Below are 27,277 nucleotides of genomic sequence, written 5' to 3'. Positions count from 1 at the left end.
TTTTATAAAAGCATAAAGACTATCATTTTGTGTGAGTTCGATAATTAAAAAAGTATATTCATCTTTAACCCTTTTTTTCTTTCATGTAATTTGAACTTACCTGGTTAAAGAACACAAGAATCAAGCAACATGGTAGATGTGGTTGATTAGTATATTATATAGTGCATGAGTGGGAGTTGGCACGCACCTGTGGCCCATTGAAGAGATACTGAACAGAGTGAATTGACATGATATTGCAGCTGGAAAAGACGCGCCTTGTCCCTCATTTTATATTGGAATCATAAAAATGCATGTAGTTTTTGGTGAACTCATTCAATGTATTGCATTAGGAACAAACAACTAGTTTGTCAGTTACAGCTTGTGACTATGTGAAAGACAGAGTGAGAGAGAGATCTTCAGATTTAACTCTTCTGGGTTCACTTCTTACAGAGTGACAGCTTCCGGTCTGAGTTTCCTAGATTCCTGACAGGGGTTTAAGGTTGTGGGCACTTCATGTTTGGGAAAAAGTTGTGGCCTTTACTCCCATTGGAGAATGTCTGAATCTGCTAGGCACTGTCGTTAAATTAGAATCAAGGAAAATATTGGGCTTTTAAAGGAACTAGTAAAGTGTCTTTGGAATGTGAGCATGATTTTGCAAATAAGGTTGGTCTGAATAGAGTTCAGAAGGGCTCTCAGGAAGGAAAAGAAAGAGCCTTTTTTTTTTTGTTTGCTTTTTCCTTTTTCATTTTCTCTGGAGAAAGTGAGAGAAACAAGGTCAAGGAAATTTCTTTTCACCATCTTTGTCATATTGGAAATAGTTTTCTTTTTTCTTTCTGGAAGAGTCTTTGATGATGGTTATGGAAGATTTTGACATGCAGTGAGGAGCTAATCACCATGTTCATTTGGGGGCTTTACCAAAGTTTTCTTTGTTAGCAAATGGTATATGTTCAAACCTTGGAGTCAATGAAAAAGAGATTGGAAATTAAAGCTTCCATTTGGGTTCTATTCCTATTCCTTTGATCTGTTGTATCTTTGTATTTGTATGTAAATTAGTAGTCAAGATCACTACTTTGTATTGTCTGTTGAAGAAAGATACTTTAGAATTTCTACTTATGAGTTCTATTTGTATAGTTTTCCAATGAGATCTTTGATGAGACTATGTCTTAAGTCCATTGAAGAAGTTGGCCTGTGACTTTATTAGGCATAGCCATAGCCATATTCAAGGTTTGGTCTGTGATTTGGGTATTTCAAAATGGACAATAATGCACAGGAAACAAGGTCACTGGCCTTGACTCCTACATGGTCTGTTGCTACTGTGTTAACTGTCTTTGTTGCTGTCTCTCTGCTTGTGGAACGCTCCATTCACCGTTTAAGCAATGTAAGTAATAGTTAAACTAGAATCTATGCTGTTTCTTGATGTTAATTTCTCTGGTATTGCAAAAAGTTGTATGGTAAAAGTTGAAATTTTGTTTAACTTTTCATATGCATTTCACTTTTCATTTTTGTTTAAACTTTTGAGCTTGATTCTGTCTTAATCACATACTTGTCTCACTTGTGATTGAAGAACAATCCTTTCATTAATCAAATACTTTGCCTTTGGCATGAATTCTGATGTGTGATTATGTTTTTCTGTGGCTGCAGTGGCTACGGAAAACTAACCGGAAACCTTTGCTTGCAGCTTTAGAGAAGATGAAAGAAGGTGCTGTGCATTAAATTATACTTGTATTGTATTCGTTTCAGATATAAACAACAATTCTTACTAATCAGTTCCCATTATTTTGGAATTCCATCTTCAGAATTGATGTTACTCGGGTTTATATCACTCTTACTAACAGCTACATCACGCATGATAGCTAATATCTGCATTCCATCTAAGTTCTACAACAGTGCTTTTGCTCCATGCACTCGATCACAGATTGATGAACAAATGGAAGAGAATGGCTCTGAAAAGCGTAAATTATGGATGGCTTCTGCTTATCATGTATCTGGGAGGATGTTGAATGGAATAAACAGAAGCACTTGCAAAGAGGCATGAGCAATAATATACCTTACATGTATAAAATTTGACTATCACTTGCTTTTACTGCTCTAAATCATTGTAGTTAATTTGCAACTTTGTTATCATGGTCAGGGTTATGAACCATTTGTTTCGTATGAAGGTCTAGAGCAGCTGCACAGGTTCATTTTTGTCATGGCAGTAACTCATATATCTTACAGTTGCCTAACTATGTTGTTGGCCATTGTGAAGGTGAGTTATTGTTTTCTGTTTATAGATTAAGAATGTCTGCCAAATACTTGTCACTGTTTCAAAAAAATGGTTAGTGTAAATTTTCTTCAAAATGCGCTTGGGTTTTCACAATGATTTTTCTAGTTCTTTACCATGCTTAAAACCTTGAACAAATTGGGATGATGTTATAAAATACTTTGAGAGATTTCTAATAAGTTTTGATAAATGATGGATGGACTTTACGATACCAGCATAATTGAGATATCAAGTTCATAATGATGTCTAACATGATTTTATTTGGAAATAAGTTTTGATACGATGTACATTACATTTATGTTGTCAGAAAAGGACTATTATTCAAACAAAGTAAAAGTACGGAGATTGGTCCTATGAAAATTAACTAAGTAATCCATGGAAAAGATTTGTGCATTTTTCTTATAAAGTAAAAAATATCATTTGGGATTTTGTTTGACATAATAACAATAGTAGTTCAAACCAGATTCACAGTTGGAGAGTGTGGGAAGATGAGGCTCACATGGATCGGCGTGATTCATTATCTGGTAAGCACATTGCCCTTTGAATGAAAACTATTTCTATGTTTTTAGTTGTATGATTGATATACAAACTTAAAAAACTATTTTTATAATGCATCTCTTCTCTGAGTTATGTAGTCAATGCAGATAACACAATCTGTTATATAATCAAAATCCAAAAGCATTTGTGTATGACCTCTCCTAATTCACTTCACTGATCCTGTTTAGTAGGCTTTTAGGAGAGTTCATTGACAGAAAATATGTGTTCATGAAGTGCATATTGTAACCATATTTTGAATTTGATTTTTCAATTCTTTTGTTTCAACAGAAATTACAAGAGAGTTGACTATGAGAAGGCAATCAACCTTTGTCAAGTCTCATGTATCAAATCCATTGTTCAAAAACAGTTCCCTTATTTGGGTGGTAACTACATATATCTCCCTTTGCTTTCTTGTTTCCAATTGGTTTCATTTCATTATTGTTTTTTTAGCATTCCCCTCTTTAGTTTCTTAAATTTATTTGAAGAAATTAGGAAGATATCACGAATGTTTAAAATCATAATATGCAGAAAAGAGTAGATTTTTCAGCTTTTGATCAAATTGTACCGTGTACCCTCTACTACTAAATTTATATATCATTTTGATCATCTAATTCTATGTAAATTCCGGTTTCATTTTGAAGCATTTACTCAGTATAACTGCATATCTATCTAATTTTATTTTAAATAAGCTGCAGACATGTTTTTTTCGACAATTTGCACATTCTGTGGTTCGTGCTGATTATCTTACACTTCGCAAAGGCTTCATCATGGTACGCAGTATTGCAATAAAATTTGTGTTTTGTATGGATGCTTTTTATTCACAAGCTATCTAATGTGGTTCTCATCTCACAAAACTATTTTGTGAATGTAAACTACTTAACTATGTTTTCATTCTTCATGGCAGAATCACCACCTTTCATTAAAGTATGATTTCCACAGCTACATGGTTCGGTCTATGGAAGAGGAATTCCAAAGGATAGTTGGTGTGAGGTTAGAAATAGTCGAGATTCAGCAGACAGTTTCATGATTTTATCTTCAAACACCAATTTCTGTTATTTAAGTATTATAACATCTCTAGTGTAGTGCACTCTTATGTGCATTCCCATTATCTTAAATTTCCAAGATGACCTGTTTTAATTGTAAATATTCATTTACTTGTATTTAGTGTTTTAAGAGGTAGTTAAATTTTCTATGCTATAGTCATTGCAAATTGTTGGAAATTGACTAGTGATAAGACCAGTTTACAGTATATAAGTAGGTGCAAACCTCACCTTACAAGCTGGTTTTGTAAGGTTAAGTTAGACTTACAATGCACTCCATAACATAGTATCAGAACCATGAGTTAAAACCTATCCTAGTGAAATTATCTTCGACTTCTTACAAGTTGGTTTTGTAAGATTAAGTTAGGTTTAAAATCTACTTCTTAACATGATATTGGTTGAAAATTATCTTGGACTTAATCTTTTTAGATTTTTATTGCTTTAGTTTTTCAGCTTATTGTCTTTAAAATCTCTTGCAGTGGCCCACTCTGGGGATTTGTTGTTGGCTTCATGCTTTTCAACATTAAAGGTATAGCCTATTAAAAGCAATCTAGGAGAAAATCAGTTTATAATTCCTTGATTTTAACATGCTTCTTCACCGTCCCTTAAAAAAATCTCTTATGCTTATACTTTCAGTCCCTTTTCTCTGTAAGATTCACTGAAGCATTGTGGCCAAGTCAATCTTGGTTTTGCATACTGTTGAATCTTACATATGGTCATTTTTTCGGGTGGTTTATGCAGGATCTAACCTATATTTCTGGATAGCTATCATTCCTGTATCTGTAAGTTACTTCGCTATTTCCTTTTAGATATCCTAATTTAGTTGAGTAAATTATTGATGATATTCAACAATGCATTCATTATGTTTCATGAACAGCTTGTGCTATTGGTGGGAACAAAGCTACAGCATGTCATTGCAACCTTGGCATTGGAGAATGCTGGAATTGCAGGGTTCTTCCCAGAAGCAAAGTTGAGGCCTCGTGATGAACTCTTCTGGTTTAATAAGCCTGAACTATTGTTGTCCTTGATCCATTTCATTCTCTTCCAGGTTGGCCATGGTTCGTCTACATCTTATGCCATGTTTTCTTACTTAAGTTTCTTATTTTAGTATTAACTTATGATTCGTATTCTTTTTGACAGAATGCTTTTGAGCTGGCTTCATTCTTTTGGTTCTGGGTACTTCCTTGTCCATTTTACAACCTAGAATTACACATGGACCAATAGGAATCATGTTGTTTTAAGGTTGAATTATTAAAAAGTTGTCACATTACCCAAAATTTTAAGCAAGATTCAGTTTTAGGGAGTTATAGTGAAAAAAATAAGATACAGCTATATATTTGTGTTACTGAATCATAATACAGATTGCAACTTTGAGTTTTTGCATTTGACTAAACTAGCAAAATGTGTTTTTTGACTACAGTGGCAGTTCGGATATGATTCTTGCTTTATTAGGAATCACCTTCTCCTGTATTTAAGGCTAATATTGGGGTATGCAGAAATCAACTTTTTCCCCTTATTCAGGATTTTACATATGCAATGCTCGTGTAAACTAATTCAATAAAGAATTAACATGCCATTAATATAAAATAACTACTTGGCATGGACGTTATTCAACTATTTAATGTAAAATGTCAGCATTGGATATTTACTGGTTTAGTTTACACAAGACAAATCAACATGCACCTTACATTTCAACTTTGCAGCTTTGCAGGACAGTTTCTTTGTAGCTATAGCACCTTGCCACTATATGCACTTGTTACACAGGTAGGTTAACCCCAGTTAGAAAAAGGAAAATGTAATAATATCTTACTATGGATTTGTTTAATTCTCTTCTCATCTTTTGGTTTTAAAAGTTGTTTTCTAGAGTAATTCCACACTACTCAAAAATCAATTTCTCATCCAAAGGCAAGGGAATTTTAGCTAGAATTCCCATGTCCACCAGTTTTATAAGTGGATGCCGACTTCACCTTACAAATCGGTTGTGTGGGATTGAATTAAGTTTATAGTTTACTTTTTAACAGATTTGAAAATTGTTTCTTAAACTTGTGATTTAAAATCCAAAGAACAGAAACAAATAGATGTTTTCTCATCTTATACTACTTTTCTATTAATTACACCAGCTGATACTTGTTGGAAATCCAAATGTAAATCTAAGTTTCATATTAAGTAAAGATAAGAAAGTTGAACACCATATAAAGATAAAAACCCTTAAATTTATTGTCTTAAAGTTTTTTGTTGAAGACGATATCAATCTCTTATGTGTGAGTTGGGCTCATGTGTCATTGGTGTTATATCTCTGCCAGTTGTTTAGCCAGTTGTTTGTATAGCTTTGTTTTGAAAACTAATAACAATTTTTTGAAACTGTAAATCACACACTCTATATCTGACAAGTTTTCAGTGTTTAATAGCTTTTCAATGTTTATGTCAGATGGGAACAAATTACAAGGCAGCATTAATCCCACAGAGGATAAGAGAAACAATTCATGGATGGGGTAAGGCAGCAAGGAAGAAGAGAAAACATGGTCTGTTCCCTGATGACTCCACCATTCATACAGACACAAGCACTGTGTTGTCTATTGAAGAAGATGATCAATTAATTGATGCCCCTGAAGTAGAATTGCAACCAGTGCCAGCTGTTACATCTACCCCTTCTCCCATTGCTAATGAAACTTCAAGTAGGGCTGCCACACCCCTCCTAAGACCCTCTGCTTCAATATCTTCAGCACATAGCAGTTCTAAAGCTGAAGTAACTTTAAGATGCTCCTCTATGCCAAGTGGCAGATAAAATATCTGCAATGGAGGAAAATGAAAAAGGTTAACTGATATATTGATGAAGATAGTATGATAATTAAAGATGTATAAGATGATTACTAGTTCAATTAAGAAAAGCTTTACAAGGTAATAGTGCTAATTTATGTGGAATAACTATAGAATATGAGTGACTTTTGTTGGTATCATGCAGTAACACAATTTCTTTTTGGATTTGACTTTATGTAAATTGTTAAAGTTGATTATACATTAAAGAAAATGGATGTCAATGCAGTTTGCAGAAAACTCCTTTGTGATATTGATGCACAGTTTATGAGAGTCTTTATTATACAAACTGCATAATTGGATCCTTACTATGTTACATGAAGGAATTGATGTCATTTTTCAGATGCTGTTATATGTGTTTGATCTTTGCAAATGATTTCATAACAAATATTTTTTACGAAATATTTGAGATGAGTGGTTTACAATGTGTTCATATATATAAAAGTAGTTTACACATATTATGTATTGCCTTATATCATTATATAATTTATGTTTAATTATTTAAAAATAATTTAGAAATGAATTTTTTTTAAAACATTATTTAAATATATGTATAATCATATGTCGCTTTATAATTAATATTTAATTATTTAAAAATATTATAGAAACCACAAACTTTAAGAAATAAGTTATCATGTTTGCAGTGTTGTTGATCTACAATTCCTATTTGGTAATTACTTCATGGACCCTGTCATTTTATTACCTGCACCCTATCACTTTTCCTATACGAAAATTTATTTTCCGAAACACAATAAATACTTTTAGATTTTTTTTTAAACCAATCACTCCTCCTTTTATAAAAAGTATTTTCTAAAAGATTTTAATGAAGTAAGAGATGAAATTTGATGGACTAAAGAAGGGAAAAAATGCACAAAAAAACAAACTCATTTGGGAAAACTTTTTCCAAAATGCATTTCATACATTTTGAAAAGTTCTATCCGAAATATTTTTGATGTATGAATATTTTAGAAACCTCATTCTATGGTTTCTGAAAAGTTGTTTCCAAAAAATTCATTCTAGAAAATTTATTCCAAAAATTCTGAAAAGTTTGTTTGGAAAAGTATCCTAAAGCCACTTTTTTGGATGGTAAAATGGTCATTTTGAAACTTTGAAGGGGCGCACGAAGAAATTGTGGGGTGCAGGAAGTACAAGCCTCCATTTCTTGCATAGGTCTTGGAACACTCGAGCCAAAACTGTTTTTATATAGACTTCTTTATTAGGTGTTATTATGAAAGTTATATGGCAACAAGGAACAAGATATGTTTTAATATATAATCATACATTATCGAGTAGAAATATATCTAAGGAAAGTTGCATCCTATGTTCCTATTTTTATTTTTTTTTTACTTTTGGCTTTCTCCTCCTTTTCATTGGTTTAAATGTAATAGTATGGTGCATTTATTTTTCGTATATTTTACTTATGAGTTTAATGGTGTGATTCCTCTAGAATGGCTGGAATAGCACTAACATTGAAACTCAAGAATTGACAATCAAGAACCTACAACGGAAGATATTATAAAACATCCCAAGATGCAAGTTTAAGTTAGGTTATAATTACACAAGAACAATGATTGGATTTGTTTGGTTGTGGCCATAACATCACATCCTAGAATAACCCATTTGTCAAAGATTTAAAACTACCTAAAGAAGCTACCTTAATCATAGGAAACCTTTGTTGGCATATATATATACAAGGAAATCCTGAAGCACCTTAACAAAATTCAAAATCCTGAAGCCCTGTTAAAATTCATGACAGAGAAAATAGAACAAGAAAATACTTCACTGTGTAAGTCTCTGCGTCTCATTTTGGTCTTCCAGGGTTTGAATGAGAAGAGGTGGAGCATACTGTGCTGTTCCATGCTCTTCAGAATCTTGGCAAAAAGAGAGAATGATGGTGTCTATTGACATCTCCACAACTGCAAAGAAAAGAGTTGCAACAACATATCCAAGACCCCAGCAAACCTGCATTGCACAAAATTACAATTCAAGATTCATTTTGGTTAAACCATTATTGATTTTCAAGTCCTACTCTTACAACACTATAAACATACCACAACAGGAAAAAGTGGAGATGATATCTTGTTATGTGCGGATCTGTACTTGTGTGTGTCCAACATGAGGAAACCAAAAACAGCACTTGAGAGGCTCACACATAGTTTTCCAAGAAACAAAATAACATCTCCAATCACATTCACACGTCCAATCCGTAGGATGTTACTCATGATCAATTCGGTTGCAACAGCAGAAGCTTTGAAGAAACTTTTACCCGTTATAGCAATCTGCAGGTGTGAGGCGGACATGTAAAAATGCAGAAAGAAAAATTAATAAATGGATTAAATATGTTTTTGTTCTCTTAACTTTGAGTGAAAATTGGAATTAGTCTCTCTTTAAAATCTTTGACCAATTTTGTCTCCCACCTTTAAAAATACGTAAATTTAGTCATTTTAACCAAATATTGTTAATTTTATTATAAAACACCTTTAAAACATCAAATAAACTTAACATTTGTTTAAAATGACTAAATCCATACATTTCTAAAGTTGCGAACTAAATTAGGTCAAAGTTTAAAAGATGAACTACTTCCAATTTTTATTGAAAGTTAAAGGAATCAAAAATATATTTAAACCTTAATAAATTATACAAGTCTATATAAACAAACTATTTAACATGCAACATAAATGGCTTATGGAAGATTAACAAAAATTACCATGACATAAGCATTTCGGTTCACTGATTTGAGGGTCCACCCAATACATCTTTGAAAGCATTGAGAAGATCGGTAAGCAGCTTTTCCAATCCAGCTATCAGGCACGTCACCGGAGACTTTTAGTTTCCGGCGAATAGATTCGAGCAGAAAGCGGATTGACTCTACAAATGATACAATCAGAGAACCAAGAGCCACAGAACCAAGACTGTAAAGCATAAGCCTCTTCATCGAGGCAAATACTGAAAGAAAAGGAATTTCAGGCTGCATCCAGAAAGATGAAAAACATTTAATATCGTATAAAAGATAATTTGTAACCATCAAAAGAAAAAGGTTTAGTTAATTGATAAACCAAATTCCAATCAGCCAAACTGACAAAACCTGATGTTTGTCATTTAATCTAAATTTGGTTTTCATTATTATGAAGCTGAAAATTTGCCCTGACACAAGGATACATTTGGTCTTTATTAAACATGGATATAGTAGAAAGAGGAAAACATTAATAGATCAAGGTAATGAGGAAATTTAGTCAAATATAATGATGCTTTGCTTCCATCAAATGTTTCTTAACCTATGGTTACTATCCTTAAACATCAAAGATATGAGGAGCTAGTAAAATGATATTCATATTTGAACAATCACTAATCCTACACTAGTATACCTTATACTGATTAAGAATAATTTCTGAGCCAAAATGAAAACCATGGCCCTGTTATGGCTGAGACTACAAATTAGTCGATCTAATCAAACTTTAGTAGTTTTTTTTTTCTGAACATAACCTTCCCTTACCACATCTCAGAATTATACAACAATCACCACCCAATCCCAGAATGTTTGGTTGGCTACGGGGTAGAAAAGCAATTTATCAGTCACATTATTCACCATGAAATCTCCTTTAATAATTTTCTCTGGTGTTCTTTTTGGTCTGGTTTTATCCATTTTATGGAGCTAAATCACACAATCTACTTCTGTTAATGATACATCATCACAATTATGGGAAAAAAAATTCCTCTGAATTGTTCATTTCTTTATTAACATGGTACTTTGACTTACAGATGCTTCACCATGGGCCCAATAATAAGAGGCAACAGATCCAGCAATCACTGTTGACAAGCAACCTATGAAAAATTGTGTAGCCCAATAACCGCCAAATAGGTGAAAAAGGATGGCAGCTCCAATATGCGGCGTGTAATGAATGCTATATCCACAACACCGATCACATATCACCTTTTTCTCGATGAGGTCATATGTACAGCAGTTAGAATTGCAATTGTTCTGCACAACCTCACCAGAACTGAACAAATGAAGAGCAGCAGAAATCCAGAAAATATAGAAGATAGCAAGGATACCACAAGGTATGATTGGAAAAATAATAAGTGCTTGAACTTCTCCTATCACTTTTGCAGCAACCTGTGAGAAATATTTACATTAAAATCAATTGAACTGATGTGTCATAAGGGAAAATATGCTGTATCATCATTCCACAATTATTTATTATTATTTCATTGCTATGTTGTATCATACCATGTGACTAAGGGCTCTGTTATGTGTGACAATCTTGTGAAAGAGAAGTTATGCATAACTTAGTGACAACTGGATGTGAAAATTAACATATTACATGAGATTGTAGGTTATAGAACTTATGAAATTAATATTCCATAAGCCAGACACATCACACATTAGCAATGAAATTGTTATGTTATGGTCAACAAAATATATTATTGGCAGAGAAAAGAATAAAATATTAAGCATCCATTAATTATACAGTTAAACAAGAACAATACATGATCAAATTAATTTGACCAAAGTTTGATTGCTGTGAATACTACTGCTGCCAGATGCAGACCTGGCAAGGCTAGCATTTTCCTGACCTGGAGTGTACATGTACTCCAATTGCTTACTTTAAGTAACGATCAAGTACAAGGCAAAGGAGTACAAGTCTGAGATAAGACGAGTCTGCCACAAAAACTTTACTGTTTGTATTTTGTTTTAACTACTTTAACCACAAAGACTAATAGAAGAGGAGGATGTTTCTAAATACTACAGTAATAACATAAACTAATCCATTTTATTGAGACCAAAACAGGCATTTTTTCTATGGGAAAACTAACACATTATTCCCCTGTACTTTCACCTTTTTGCCATTTTTCAATTAACAAAACACCCCTGATGTTACTTCTATTTTTGTAGTGTTTTGTTTAGTTAATTCTAATGGAAGTTATTATCTCTTATACACAATAGCCCGTTGTGGTTTGGCACACCATAAAGCTTCCCTTTATCATCAAACCTCCTATGGAGGAATAAACAGTAGGGTGGTAGATTAAGTTTTTGGGTGCTCTTGGTTAACTTATAAGAACTCAAACCTTTTTTTTCTTTGTCAGAATTGTTCAACTTATTTGAGTGGTCACCTTGTTAGAATAGGGTAACTTATCTTTTTTGAATTACCTATCTATCACCAATGAGTACGTTGCTAATATCTTTTCTCAATATCTCTGATGTAAGGATCCTTATAATATATGAATAAACTAAAAGATTATTTATCTCTCAAGCATTCGTTCTATTTTCACTCTCAAGTCAAGGTATCAAGGCTAGTCAATCCCGCTTTGTTTGTCATTTCTGATGGGTTTGTCGCTAGCCACCATCATTTTTTCTCCTACAAACACCCAGTCGTGTTTGCCTTGTCAAGTGACACAAAACCCTTTGTACAACATCGCTGTCTACTGCCATCCACTGTAGTTCTGTCTGACAAGCAACAAATTTGGATCATCTCTGCAAATGACAAATGTAGATCTTCGTGTAATGAACTCTTTCTAGGATAGGTTGTTTGATGATTATAGATGTTTTCTAGTGGAGTTGTATGATAATTATAGACATCGTCTATTAGAAGGTCATCTAATGTCTCAACATTTGGTGAAACAATACTAGTTTGTATACACTAGTTAGTAAGACTTTTGTTTTGTACATCTAACTAACTTGTAACCATTTTGTAGCCCTTTATAAAGTTGGACGCTGCTCATGCCAGATAATAATACAAACAGTGACACATTACAATGTATTTAATAACCCTTATTATCAAATACATGAGACATCTTTCATTTCTAACTTTTAGTTTGTTCTTGGTTTCAAATTGGTGAGATTCACTTCATCTGTTTGGCCTGTTCTTTTATTGTTCTTGGGCTTCTTTATTGCCACTCTAAGCACGACAACAAAGAACTCAACCGGTTTTGGAGGCACATGCCATGATGCCACCTAGCACACAAACTTTTTACATTGCTCACCTAGACTGTGCCACCCTTGTTCCTTTCACCAACCTTTTTAGTTCTTGTTCTAACCACTTTTCCTCCTTTTACTACATGTTGACATTCAAGTACTCTTGAACACTTTGAGAGTTTGTGTTTATACCCTGGTCTTTTCTTTACGTATTCTAAAATAGCATCTTGACCTATCCACTCCTTTTTTAGGTCTCCAACAATTACTTCAAAAAAGCTTAATGGGAAAAAGTAGTATCTTGTTTTGCATATGTTGAACATTGGTTTCTTGGCCAAGGTTTTTGAAAGCACTTGGAAGAAGATGGTAGTAAAATACCAGCAATCGAGGTTGAACAAATAGTGGAAGATGGATTTTAAACTTTATGCCTTGCTGCAACAAACAATCTACGGAACCCAATATATTGGGAACTCTTAGAGCATTTAAAACTTCAAACACCTTTTGAATGAAGGCCAAGAGCATTTTCTACAAATAACATTCAATATCATTATGATTATGTTCATAAATAGATATCTTTTAAACAAAACAGAACACAGCATGACTTCTAGAAAGCCTAACAACACGACTAATTTGTGTTCCCACTCTTGCCAACAAAAATCTTCATGATTATGCTTAATCATCTGCCATGGTGTCTACTCATAGGAGGGGAGGCCGCATAAATAGAGGAGGGTAAAGTGATCAAGGCTGTCCCCAATGCTCTTATTGTAAGAGAATGAGTCATACTCAAGAAAAGTGTTTCTCTTTACATGGTTTCCTTGACAAAACAACCAATGTCTTTAAATTTGAGAAGGCTGAATCCATATTTTCTGATTAAGAGTATGGGGAATATCTAAGTTTAAAACCCAATAGCCAAGCACAATCTTTCACCCAGTCTAGCTTGTCAAAAACTTACATTTCTCAAACCATGGAAAGTCAAAGTCCATGAATACTTGATTCAGGTGCTTTTGTTTGTATTTTTTTATAACAATTGATCCAGACATTTATTTTTATTATGTTCCTATACTGTTCTTATGTTCTTAATTATGTTCTTAAATCCATGATTTAGCTTAAACATGAGATATTCTCATGTTCCGTAGAAAATAGGAGATGCAATATTTGGATTTGATCTTACAAGAACATTGAACAAATTGATTCGCTCTCATGGCCAATTGGATTTGATGGAGTGTAGGTGTGTGGAGTCACTTTTGTGGAAGATCACCCTTCCATACTCTCTATGAGGTTCCCTTGTTTGGTATGTACAGTAAGGATTAATCCATGACTTTTGTGAATCAATTTAGTGTCAACTAGTAAGAAAACCTAATTTCACCAATCCACCACAAAATCCTTCGAAAATTGTCACCACATTTGTCATAAAACCTAACAGAGATATTTATGAGTGAAAACTTTGGTGCCAAACCTGACCAAGTGTTGATGCTGGCCGTGGTTCTGGTTCTGTGGTGCTAATCTTGATTGTGGTTCTGAAACTATTTCTAGTGTTAATACTAGTTCAAAAGGGCTTGGTCAAAATTCTAATCAAGGTGCATAAGTTGTTGTTGGTTCTGGTCCTTTGGTGTCTTATTTGGTGTGCATCACAGTGCTAGTTTGGTATTGGTTGTGGTGCTTAGACTGATTCCAGATTCTGGTTCAAAATTGGCTCAGGGCTTGGGCAAGATTTGTGTAGCGTAAGTGAAATTTGGTGCAATCAAAGTGCTGTGGAAATCACAATAGTATCACCTCTTCCCTCTCCCATTGTTGTCATTGTTGTATTTTTAATAGTCTCACACACATGACCGTACTTTGACCTTTCTCCACTTAAATAAATGAGACAAATGGGCTTACACATTTGAGTCATTTATCCACATAGGAAGGGAGCCCAGAAATCCAATAAGCAAAGTTTAAAACAGGCATCACTGAAAATGTGCAATAATACATTTAGGTAATGGGTAATTCACCTTAGCTTTTTATCGTTCACCAACTTCATGACAAGAGTTCATTTGAAGCAATTTTGCAAAGAAAATAATGTTTTTCTTACATAAGAGATTATTAAAAATGCATGATAAATCTGCCCCTAATTGGATGTTCAGCCTAATAAATTTTTTAGATTAAAAATATACATAACCACAATCAGAAATCAATCAATGAACCAAAAGAATAAACTCAATCATGTTTCATAAGTGCATTCAATAAAGTTATGCTTGCCTTAAGGACAGAAGTTGCCATAAGGATGCGCCGAACAATAGCAATTGATGTAAGAATTGCAACAAGCATGATAAAGCTCATAAGGACCGTGAAAACCCGTAGATGAGTCAGCTCCTGCAAATGAATTCAAACATTAAATCAATAAATATAAATCATTAATGTAGAGACAGAAAATAAATACATAAGGACACAATCAAGATGATACTCACCCTCACATAAACATGAATGTAAGGATCATGTTCACCAATAATGGGGGAAATAACATCATTTCCTATCCAGCCAACTGAAAGTCAAGAATTAGACATTAGGCATTATTGTTTGGTTGATGCATGCTCAAAACCTAGAAAAAGAAAACATTTGGCTAGATGATTCAAAACTAAAAGAAGTAAGAACAATAAGACTTCAAGGTTAATCACCAATACATTACGTCTGTTAGTTATACACATTCTTTCATCCTACATTTGAATATTTTAAGAGTTCTATTCCACACAAGCAAACATTTCTTTTTTCATTGTTTCAATGCCCAAAAGGAAGATCAGGGATATCTGGATCATTTCCAAGTTCTAATGAATCGCTGTGCTATCAAATGCAAACTCAAAATTAGCTGTATCATCTAATATTTTTATAGGAATTCAAAATCTAATATTAAATAAAAGAAAACACATTACAAATAAATTGTCCGCTTCTTTTCAAAGGACTCCTCCTCATACCACCAGCCATAAAATTTAACATAAATTATGTAGAAAACTTTTTGTGCTGGTCCAATCCAAAAATTCCTTTTCGATTTTTGGTCTAGATTGTTACACAAGTAAATATGTGGCAAGCCTCTAACTATAAGTTTGCAACATGTGTCAAACTAAAAATATGACAAGAGAAGAGTTGTGTGCTTGATTGGATACATGAGAGGATGCAAAAGTACAGCTGACGCAAGGGTGTTTATGAAAGTGGTGAACTAAATAATGAATAGGCCATGCAGCCGACAAGTAAACATTACATATGCAGAGCAAAGAAAGGAAAAAATGAATAACAAAAAACAATTCATAGTTGGTTGTCTCCTGTATATTGCTACTTCCTTAAAAGAAACATGCATTTGGAAATCAAAATATCCCAGCAGAGAGATTCTAACCTTTAAGGTAGAAAAGCATTGTAATCGATATCATTAGAACATTAAACAAAACCACTGTAACCCAAGGCATAGCAGCAACAAAGTGCCGAATCATCAGCAGCCAAATCACAGACAGAAACAGAGGTAAAATCCCCCCACAAACAATCAGCACAGGCCATGACTTTCCTATGTCAGCCATGTATCTCTGCAAATAAAAGTATTTATGAAACTTCAAATTTCTGTAACGCATAATATAATGCTCAAAGGCAGATAAAATGAAAATACAAAGCAAAGTTTTAAACAATTGTCATTAGTAAGAGTGAAAGTGACAGAAAGGGTGAAGGAAAGGCAGTGTGAAAATAGGTAGGGTATAAGATTTCATAGCACAATGCATATCCACAAGCCTCCTTAATTTTCACTTGTTACAACTGTTGGGAAGTTCTACATCAAATACCTAATGTATTGGAATGTGGCTTATATATTTGTTGGATAATTTCACTTAATGTCAATAGGCTTTAAAATAAAATCTTACTTTGCATAAAACCTATAGCTCATCTTGGTAATTTCCTATTCTGGTAGGCTTGCCAGGTTTGGCAATTGGTTATAAGATGAAATATGATAACAGTTATCAACAGAACCGAGGAGAAAAAAATTAAAAAAATTTGCAGTCTTTGCTATTTTGACAATATATCTTTTCAGCACAACACTGATATCTCTAGGACACCTCCTTGCCCCAGAAACAAACTTATTTTAATTTCTTGTTTCTTGTGTTAAAGTTTAAAACCAAGTTGCTGGTAAGAGGCTATGCTTTTCCAGAGAAAAATCAGACTCATAACATCAATTAAAGAAAAAGGTAGAAAGAGCAAAAAATTAACCTTTAAGACAGCTGACTGAGAATTGATATATTCATGAATGGACTTATCAATAACAATGTCTTCTTTGATGTTAACTCCACCCATCTGCTGCCAATGCTTTAAAGATACATTTGAAGCTCTGGCGATGAATTGGCAACTCCAGTAAACTAGACAAAAAAAGTATGCTCTAAGAATCAAGCACTTCATAAAGTTCATCATATGTAGGATATGGACAGTTCCCTTACGCCCTGTCCACTCTCCGTGCCCCAAAGAAAGGTGAAAAATAAGACCTAAACATAACACTTTCCTTACAAGAGGCAAAATTAGCAACCATGTTAAAAAGACAAAGTAATGAATCCACACAACAGAACCATTAGCAGGCATGCAACAACCAGTGTTATCAATGGTGGAAGGCCAAAATTCTGCCATATAACCACACCATTGTGGTCAATGCCAATGGCACTTCCATAGAAGGCCACCTACACAAATTGCATATGGCAGGTCCATCACACCATGGTGCCACCATTTAACAACATTGGCAACAATGACATATTAGGAATGCAAAAGTTTTCTCACCATTTACACTAGGAAATATGACAGGATAACAAGGGCCCTGAAGTTGAAGTGAAGAGTTTCTCATTTCTGGCGTAAGGAACTCAAAATAATCGTAGTTCATATCAATCCAATCATTCAGTGACACGCGAATATCTCCTTCAGGATAATCACACACCCAAGTAAGTGAATCTTCAGAAGGTATAGGGCAGTCCAGCAAGCATATACTACGGGCATTGGAAAGTTTGAATTGGCTGTCCTTCAATCCACTTTGATAAACCTGATTAGGATTTAGCCAGTATTTCAGCTCCAATTCTCGAAGATCTTGAGCTGCATGCTTCTGCCCACACACATTTCCTTTGTAGTCCAGCCCATAAGTAAGCCTAGTGAGACAAAAAAACCAGTGACAACAACTTACACAACCCTAACAACAAACGCTTGAAAAGAATTACAGGTTTCATGCTACCATACAATCAAGTTTCACGTCTTCTTTCAGACTCTCATTTCCTCAGCAACCAATAAATAACAAAATTAGTACACTGGAAGATAACATGCAATAACAGAAGATCTAATAAAGATAGGATTTTTGTGGTATATCAGTTGAACAATTAGTCAAATTGAAAAACCAAAAATTTGAAAGAAAAAGGTTAAGTAGAAAAATGTTGGACCGCAAGAAATACCCCTTCCCCCAACACACACACAAAAAAACAAGGGAATCCATAAATTGCTAAACACACCCATGGCAAAACCAGAGCTTCCACTTACAGAAACTCCATTAGCAAAATGCACAATCAGATAAAGTTACAAACTTTAAGATCTTTACCTTAATGGGTTTCCTCGGTTGAAAGCAAAGCTGGAGTTGACAATCATGGCAATCCAGAAAGCTATAAAGATAACAAGAACAGTTATGTCTCTGCATTTTCTGTTGTGCTTAATGATTCCACCCAAATGAGTGCTTCCATCACTTGAAGGGTACCTCCCTATGACAGCACCCAAAGGACCCCTCATTTTGAAGCCTTTTTGTATATATATGTATCTCTTTAATCAATTGCAAGTAACAAGCTTGGGGCTTTAGTTCAGCATTTCAGAGAGAGATGCAGACAACATTGAAGAAGGGACAGACAGACAGAAGTAGAGTAGAAGGTAGGACACTGTTGAAGCTTTTGTAGTGAGCAAAGGTTTAGATTTTGGGATATTGAAAATGATTATTAAAGATTATTACAGATTAAATTTTTATTATTCATCCCATCAAAAGACAAAGATATTCTCTAAAATCTAAAGTGCTTTTTAGAAAAATAAAAAAGACCAGAGTCCTTGTCTTGTTGGGGCTCACTTCATAAACTTAGCCGGGCGGTGAGAGGTGTGTCGGTTCAAAGGAAAATTATGGGTCCGGTTTTCACTTTTCAAGCCAATCACAGATTATATTCAATAAACGCGTATTAATATTTTTACTTAATCAAGTTTTATAATTTTAATGGTTTTCATAACTTTTTACATGTTATTTTGTTTCATAATCGAAAGGTTTTTAAATGACTATTTACAATGTTAAATAATTTTAAAAATCATTTTTATGACATTTTGTAATGTGTCTCAACTATAGCAAATGTTAGAATAAGTTGGATTCTTTAGTGAGTTTTTATTGTCGTCTCTTACCTTTAAAATATACAGCTAGATATTAGTTTTAATGTTTAAAAATATATTAAAAAAATCAATATACCAACGTCAGAATATTTTAAGTCTTTATCAGAGTCTTTGTAACAAAAACTCAATTAAAAAGTGTAAAAATATTTTAATATTTAATAAAATTAAAATTTTAATAAACATTCAATGGAAAATACTTAAATTTATCATAAATTCTAAATTAAATCAAAATTAATATTTTCAATATTAAAAACACAAGCACTATTTTATGTTTTTAAATTAATTTTATTATAAATGTAGAAACATGTGTTTTACATACATTGTACAAGTACATTATCATTAATTAAGTCAATCTCAAAGCTTATAGAGTTATTTTGTGATTGAAATTATATAAAAAGATGACATTAAAAATGTTTACATAACCAATTGAGTAATTTAATTATTTCAAAGTGAAGAATAGTAATTTAGCAAATAACTGGAATCACCGTAGTGACCAAAAAATACACAAAGTCTAAACTCTAACATTATACCGTCATTATTCATTAAAATAAATTAACATACTTTAGCACTTTAAAACACATTATAACCCTAAAAATCTAATTAACTATCAACAATCCTTTTTAAGGACATTATTTAAAATTAATTAAGTAGTTACAACTTGATAGATGAATTAAACTTGTGTAATATTTTGAGTGAGTGAGTTTTGTTTATTAAGGTTGCTTTTAAATTAAAATTATTTAAACAAAAAAAAAACCGATACATTTAAAATTTAAATAACATTGACTTATTTAATATTATATTATATTTTAATTACACGTTATGAAAGTTATGAAGTTAATACTTTAATTGCTTCATGAGTTATAAGAAGGATAAAATGAAAGTTTTACATACCAACTTACATATAAATTAATTTTAAATTATAAGAAGTTTTGAGTAAAGATAAATTTAATTGAGATATCGAATAATAGGATGAAGACAAGGAAAGTAGAGAAAAAGGATAAGATGTAAATAAAAAATGAATGTAACAAGTCACAGGTGAAAAATGAAAAGTGGAGATGCAAGGTATTGATCCCCGTACCTCTCGCATGCTAAACAAACGCTCTACCATTTGAGCTACATCCCCAACGTTAATGACTTTCATAGCACCATTATTTTAATAAATAATATAAAGTGTAGTAATTTCAGAAATTAATCCAAGAGTTCAACGCACTGACTGCAGTTGTACGCCGATGTATTCTTTTCACTTACCAGTTTTAAAGTGGGACGGGCTGTGTTTTCGGGTTTATATTAATTCATCGAAAATTTAATTAACAATTTAACTTTTATATTTAAGGTTATGATTAATTTACTTTCTAAATTTTTTTCAATAAAGTTAAAGTTATTTTATTTGTTAAGGTATCAAATTGGTTATTGGTAGACTAAAATGTGAGACATGCTTGTCATTTGTAAGTTACTTAGAAATAAGTATTTATTTGTTAGTGGTGAATATTTTTTTAGGTTAGATTTTAATGAGATTCAAACAAGGTTTTATTTACGTTAGGATTGAAATTTGGGAACGTGATTGAAATTTGGGGACATTTGGAAAGTAGAGTGAGATTCTGAGAGTAGAATGAGCTTGATATTTGCATACACTCGCGAGCATGAGTATTTTTGTCATCCTCATGCGTAAAGCCTTCATACATTTGAAGAAGAAATTTATTAGAACCATTACTATCAATTAAGGTATTTTCCTTAAACATTTATTCCCCTTATTATTTAGTATGCATGATTTTTCCAAAATAGATCCATATTTTTCTTTGTGTGTATTAAACATGCAATTTTTAACCTATAGATACAACCATATCGTTGCATCTATACCAAGAAGAAAAGGTAGAATTATCTTTGGTAGGTCGAGGTGCAATCCCAAGAATAAACTCTAATTTGTTCTTTGCACTTAAAGCGATAATAATTGATATGCTTCTAGAGCGATAATTGCAAACATCAAGAACGAGTGAAACCAAAGTTATAGTAGGATTTTCATTCGAATGCAAGTATGGAAAACTCTGCACTAGTTGTTCATCTCCCATGAGAAAAAAAAGGAAAGAAACCAAGATAAAAGCAAGAAAGAAAGGGAAAGAAAAAGGAATCAGAGTCATATAGCAGAGCTATTCAAAATAATAACTCTGATACCATAACAGAGTCCACGTTATTAGGCATATAAGTCAAGATCTAGGTGTTGGAGAGATAGTTGCATCATAACAAAAAGAAAGAAGACAGAAAGCAATGAGAGAAAGTGTAAAACCCTAGAAAATGACATTTTAGAAGTAAGACTCAATTATTTTAACATTAAAAATTTAGTATAAATAGGTTTGCTATAAAGGAGTTTCATTATTTTAAAACACATTGTGTCTCTAGAAATCACTTTTCTAGAGTTCTTTGACTTCTCTTTAGGAGTTCTCATCTTTTGTTCTTTTGTTTGAAGATCGGAGATCACTAGGGTGATTTTCTTGGTAAGCTCTTCCTTTTTGTCCGACTAGTTTCTTCAACTATGTAAGTTGAATTTATGCTCGTTTTCATGTGGATCTTATCTGTTACGGCTCGCATGTGACTCTCCTTTGGTTACATGTTAGGTTTTAACCCTCCTTATGAGTCTTTGTTGGTCAGTGACCATAACGGTAGATCTTGATCGTTCTTGTGTTGTTCCTAAGTATAGATAGAGCATCGTGGAGCTAAAGGTGTTTTGGTGTTCCTAGAGCCATTTTGTCAGGTAAGAGAAGTTAGCTCTTTTTGAATTTTCAAAATGAACTTCTCATTGGTATTTAATTGTAAATTGGTGTGTTGAATTGATGATTGCATATGGAATTGTTGTGGTTTGTGTTTCTGATTTTGGGTGTTGAGAATAGGGTAAAAATCTACTATTTTTTTAGTGAGAGAAATCTAGCTTAAACGAAAATAGCTACAATTTCACTTTGCTCTTTGTTAGAATTTTAGGTCAAGCAAGAATTTTGTCACTCAAGCGAGAGCCCAGGTGAGAATGCTCTAAAGTTTTATTTCACTTTTTGTATAAATGTCGCTCAAGCGACAATATCTCGCCCAAGAGAAACCTTGAGTTATTTTAATAGTTAGAATTAATTGAAGAACGTATTCTCATTGGATCTCTCATTGATCAAGGTTAGTATCCTATTATGATTTATATATGTGAATTTGTGAGACTCATGAATTTTAAGATCCTATAGTAGTTTTATATAATGAATTATTATTGCATGAAAACTACAATTTTATTTACATTAATTCCTTATTTTAACATGTGGTTGACTAAGATAGTTATGAGAATATGATGTATGAATATGTGATTATTTGATATTTGGAATTTAAGATGGAATTATCGATATGTGAATATGAAAAATGTGATTAAGGATGTATATGATTGTGAAACTATTGTTGTAAACTGTGATGATAATGGGTTTGTTAAAATATACGAGCATTGTATGTGTTTGATGTAATTCCATGGGCTTTATGGGGAGATTTTATGGTTGTGTTATTTTAGTGTATGTATTGAACTGTGAATTGAAATAAAGTGACATCCTAAAAATCTAATGATGTAGATGTATGAATGGTTAGTACGTTTAGTATAAAGATACATTTGCATCATGTTTGGTGTTATTGTATAAATGATATATTTTTATAGTATGAACTCTTAAATGATTGTATTAATATATTTTGTATTTTGTTAATCTGTCTTTGAAGATTATTGTGAAATGCTTTATTTTATTAGTTTTATACTACTAAAATGTGATGTTACAGAAAGAACATGAAGAAAGAGAGAAAATGAAGAAACTTTATCTTATTGATAGAGAAAACAAAGACTAAAAGATTATATCTCAAACATGTGAATGTAATTCACAAATAGAAAATGTACTATATGTCCCATCGGACCATCGGCAGCGCACAGTCCTCCGGTCCATCGAACAAGGCTGGGAGGGCTTACATATGAAACAGAACCATCGGTCGGTCGACCCACAGAAACCATGTGAACCCATTGACCATCGATCGATCGGCCACTTAAATAAACTACATATGAATGTCACAAGGGACCATCGGTCGATCGGTCCCACTGATGAATCACGCGTCACCTCATAAGGGACCATCGGTCGATCGGTCTCATAGATGAATCGCGTCAGCTCATAAGGGACCATCGGTCGATCGGTCCCCAGATAGACAACGCATTACCCTATAGAGGTCCATCAGTCGATCAACCCCATAGGTGATTCGCATAGTGTCTTACATATGATCATCAATCGATCGGCCATATAGATTAAATATTCACTTAAGGTTGTTAAACTCAGAGAAGATAACCCACCTAGTCAAGCGACTATCGGTCGATCGGCCAAAACTGAACCAGTCAACTGGATTAATTAACATTAAACAAGTCAGTAATCTTGATTAAAGGATCATTGGACCGTGATTAAGGAACCCTAATTATAGGCCCACACCGGAAACTATAAATAGGGCCCAAAGGTAGGTTGGTGAGAATCTTTAATTCGCATTTATTACAGTCGTTATACTCATACACCGATCGGTCCATCAACTGACTTAAGCATTGAAGCCTTTTAGACAGGTACCCCCGATCGTCTGTTCAACCGATCGAGCAAGGAGGAAGATTTCTTGGCGAAGAAGTTACAGTAGATTGCGAAGAGGAGACATATAGGAAAAATGAGTAAAATTGAAGTGGTTCTGAGTAGGTGTTTGGTCTCTACACCCGAAACAGAAAAAAACTTTATGTGAGAACAATAAACAAACACTTAGGAATGTTAAACAAGAACAAAATGTTACAGAGAGTGAAAATAACATGAACAATCTGAAACTGATTTTATCGGTGAAACTCAAACTCATATGTATTCCTAATATTTTTTTTAAAGTATGTATCATTTTCGTATTCAAAGAAAAACATTTTTCACTAGAACTAGATGACTAGTGATACCTAATTATACCATTATTTAAAATAATAAGATACAATTGTCTATAGCTACTATCTTACTTGCTTGATTTTATTATTAAGACAAACTATCAACAACTTTAGTACTGTTGAATCTTTTAACACCTTATTATTAAATAAAAAATTATAATGAAAGTAAATGTGCATCGTTTTCTATTTTAAAACACATCCCTGTTCAATTTAACTTATATAATAAGATTTAACAACACGTCCATGTTCAATTTAACTTGATCCATGTAACCTAAATAATAAGAAATTGATGCAGCTCGGAAAAAAAAAAATTGATGCAATTCCAATACATGTATTATTTAGACGCACAAAACATATAATAGTGTAGACAAGTGTTCCGTATTCTCATCCTTTACGCGTTACAGAGCCACGAAACTTGCGCAGGTTGGAACATAAAGCAGAATCCGTGTGGGGTCGAAGGTGTCGTGAATTCGTTCTGCTCAGCGGCGCAACTTTCAGAATCCTCAAAACCAGTGTTGAATTGAGGTTGGAGTGCCCTGTTACTTCACACGTTAATTCTTGCTTTGTTTATTGCTTTTTTTCCATACCTTATCCAAGTTATAGGCCATAATTAATGTTTTTGTCCTGTCCTTCAACACTTCCATGTGCAACAAGGTTTGGCTGAGACAAATGCCCTCGTTCCTTTGTGATTCAAGGGTGTGCTTGTTGGAGACAACCAATATTGTGGAAGATTGAAAAAAGTATCTTCCTAAACTTGCTTATTTCAATACATGATGAGAGATTATGACAATCTCTAACTGTAATTCTCTTTAGTATTGTTCATTGCTAAAACAAATATTATTTGTTAAATAATTTAAAGTTAAATATATTTTCCCTTGTTCTTAGATTATTTCCATAAGTTGTGTTTTGTTTAAATAAATTTGTGTGTACGTGCGTTCTAAACAAACTAATTAGTCATTTTATATGTGAAACACTTCATTAATGTTTATTAGTTTTCTCATTTTCTTATAGTGATTTAGATTAAATTACTCATATTTGTTGACTTTTTAAAATTACTTACAATACTTGCATTCGTTTGATGGTCAGATATCATAGAATAAAATGCAAAATTAAGATATACGAACATAGTAAATCAAGTGCATGCACTAATATATTATTTCGTGTTTAGTGTCATAATAACATTAAATTATATATATATATATATATATATATATATATATATATATATATATATATATAAAATAAATAAAAGAATAGCAGAAGAGCGAGATTGGACCGGTACAGAGAAGGGGACACATGCACAACCTTCTTAGACAAGTTTATTGCTTACTGCACTCCATAGTTACTAACTGCGTTCCAAGTTTACTAAATATACCTCCAAAAATACTAAATGCATTCCTATGTTAACATGAAAAGACTAAAATATATCTCTTCGTTCACCGTATTACCACTGCTGCAACCATCGCTTCCATCATCACCACCGTGGAAGAGAAAAGAGAGAAAGAACGCTGCATTAGGAAGAAGACAAACATTACAAAAAAAGTTTATTCTGAAAAGTTCCTGAAAAACATTTCAAATGTTTTGGAAAATTTATTTTGGAAATTTTATTTCTAAAGTTATTATATATATATATATATATATATATATATATATATATATATATATATATATATATGTTCCAGAAAGCTTGTTTTGAAAATAGAAAAGTTTGTCCCACAATATATTTCATACATTTAAGATGGTGAAATGGACGAAGATTTTCAATCCATTTTAATATGTTTTGACGCATAAATAGTGAGGTAGGTAAAAACCAATGAGTCAGCACTATAGTTTATATTAAAGGTGTTAATAACTTTATTATTCAGGTGATGCTTAATAAAGGGAAATAAATGCACCGGTTTAGCAATGTAATTATCCATATATATATATATATATATATATATATATATATATATATATATATATATATATTATTAGGGATGTCAAAAAAATTCGTACCTGCGGGTATCCGTGGATAAAACCCGTAACGGGTAGGAAACAGATATTAAAAATGAATACATGCTACCCGCGGGTACGAATATTTTTGATACCCGCATATTAACGGGTGGGTACGGGTATCATAGTATCCATACCCGTGGAAACCCGTACCCGCTAAACTTTAATTCACAAAAGTACCCTTATATATATATATATATATATATATATATATATATATATATATATATATATATATATTGTCTTTTGTCTTCATTCTTCAAACTTCAAGTATTTGTACGTTGTCTTCTTCCAATTACATCCCTTGACATTCTTCTTTTTCCTTTATTTGAAATTGGGCATATACATCAAATCCTATATAGACAATGACGTTTATGGTATGCTTGTTGTCAAATAATGGAATCAAAATAAGAATACCTGGCACGTGGCAGTTGAGGTTTATTATTTGTTTATTTTGTTTATTTTTTAGGAATCAATTGGAGAAAGTTGACTTTTTAATCATAACACTAATTAAAGAATTTTCATTGTGTTGAACGTTATTTTATATTTACTTTTATAATTATTTGGACTTGTATGAACTTGAGTTTATTTGAACTTTATTTAAAATTTATATATTTTATTTTATTTTATTTGAATTTATGATTAAGCATTTGTTTTTTAAATAATTTTATAAATATCCGCAGGTATCCGTGGATACCCGCGGATATGAAAAAAATAGGCAGGTATCCGCATAACGAATACCCAACGATTAATATAAGTACAGATATGGGACAAATATTTATCTAACGGGTAAGGTACAGGGGAACTATTATCCGTACCCTACCCGCCCCATTGACATTCCTATGTATTGTCTTTGAGACGTGGTAGTTTATGAGTGAAACTTTAATTTTATGATATATAGTCATTAATTGTACATAATAAAATTTGACGAACTTAATTTCAATCTTATGAAGAATTAATTACACATAGAAATACTATTTACTATACATTTTAATTATTTTATATTAATATTAATAACTTTAATATTTTGTAGCAATACTGGTAATGCCTAGAAACTATATGATTACTAGGTTAGTTGATAAACATATATAAATTACTATATAATACATCACATTTTTACACTAAATACTAACATAGTAAATTATATTTAGACTGGTTAACTTGATTCATTATCTGTAGGACAATCTCAACCTATTCATAAAAGAGAATTGTTTCCTGTACCCCATCAATTTCTATCTGCACTCTCATTACTTTTGAAATTCTGCTTTTACCTTTAGCTTATATTTGGATGAAGAATTTTAACAATTCCAATAAATTGAAATACTTAGTAATTCAATTACTTGCAATTGAATTTTCTTCATTTTTTTATAATTAGTTTGGATGAAGTAATTAAAATATCTTAG

At 32.5% G+C, this 27,277-nt stretch overlaps 2 protein-coding genes across 2 annotated transcripts; one reads left to right on the top strand and one right to left on the bottom strand.

Moving 5' to 3' along the window:
- The first annotated feature begins 204 nt into the window (after positions 1-204).
- On the top strand, positions 205-6,873 carry LOC114185756 (MLO-like protein 11). The gene is made up of 15 exons (XM_028073658.2): positions 205-1,357; positions 1,621-1,678; positions 1,776-2,008; positions 2,111-2,227; positions 2,706-2,766; positions 3,068-3,162; positions 3,475-3,549; positions 3,684-3,769; positions 4,299-4,348; positions 4,561-4,601; positions 4,697-4,867; positions 4,960-4,995; positions 5,240-5,307; positions 5,523-5,583; positions 6,248-6,873. Exons 1-15 carry the CDS (start codon positions 1,232-1,234, stop codon positions 6,602-6,604), a joined length of 1,635 nt encoding a protein of 544 aa, XP_027929459.1. The 5' UTR covers positions 205-1,231; the 3' UTR covers positions 6,605-6,873.
- A 1,243-nt stretch (positions 6,874-8,116) lies between these two features.
- On the bottom strand, positions 8,117-18,483 carry LOC114185540 (Plasma-membrane choline transporter family protein). Its single transcript, XM_028073328.2, has 10 exons — positions 18,117-18,483; positions 17,318-17,676; positions 16,763-16,908; positions 15,909-16,092; positions 14,992-15,065; positions 14,783-14,896; positions 10,391-10,747; positions 9,341-9,601; positions 8,685-8,912; positions 8,117-8,595 (listed from the first exon to the last, which is right to left on the bottom strand). The coding sequence occupies exons 1-10, from the start codon at positions 18,299-18,301 to the stop codon at positions 8,413-8,415; spliced, it is 2,091 nt and encodes a 696-aa protein (XP_027929129.1). The 5' UTR covers positions 18,302-18,483; the 3' UTR covers positions 8,117-8,412.
- Positions 18,484-27,277: the final 8,794 nt, after the last annotated feature.

Source organism: Vigna unguiculata, chromosome 5, assembly GCF_037176805.1.
Source record: "Vigna unguiculata cultivar grain cowpea cultivar isolate G323 ecotype 2 chromosome 5, ASM3717680v1, whole genome shotgun sequence".
Taxonomy (NCBI): Eukaryota; Viridiplantae; Streptophyta; class Magnoliopsida; order Fabales; family Fabaceae; genus Vigna; species Vigna unguiculata.
The sequence above is the reverse complement of the archived record's forward strand: the minus strand, read 5'-3'. Positions and strand labels throughout refer to the sequence as shown.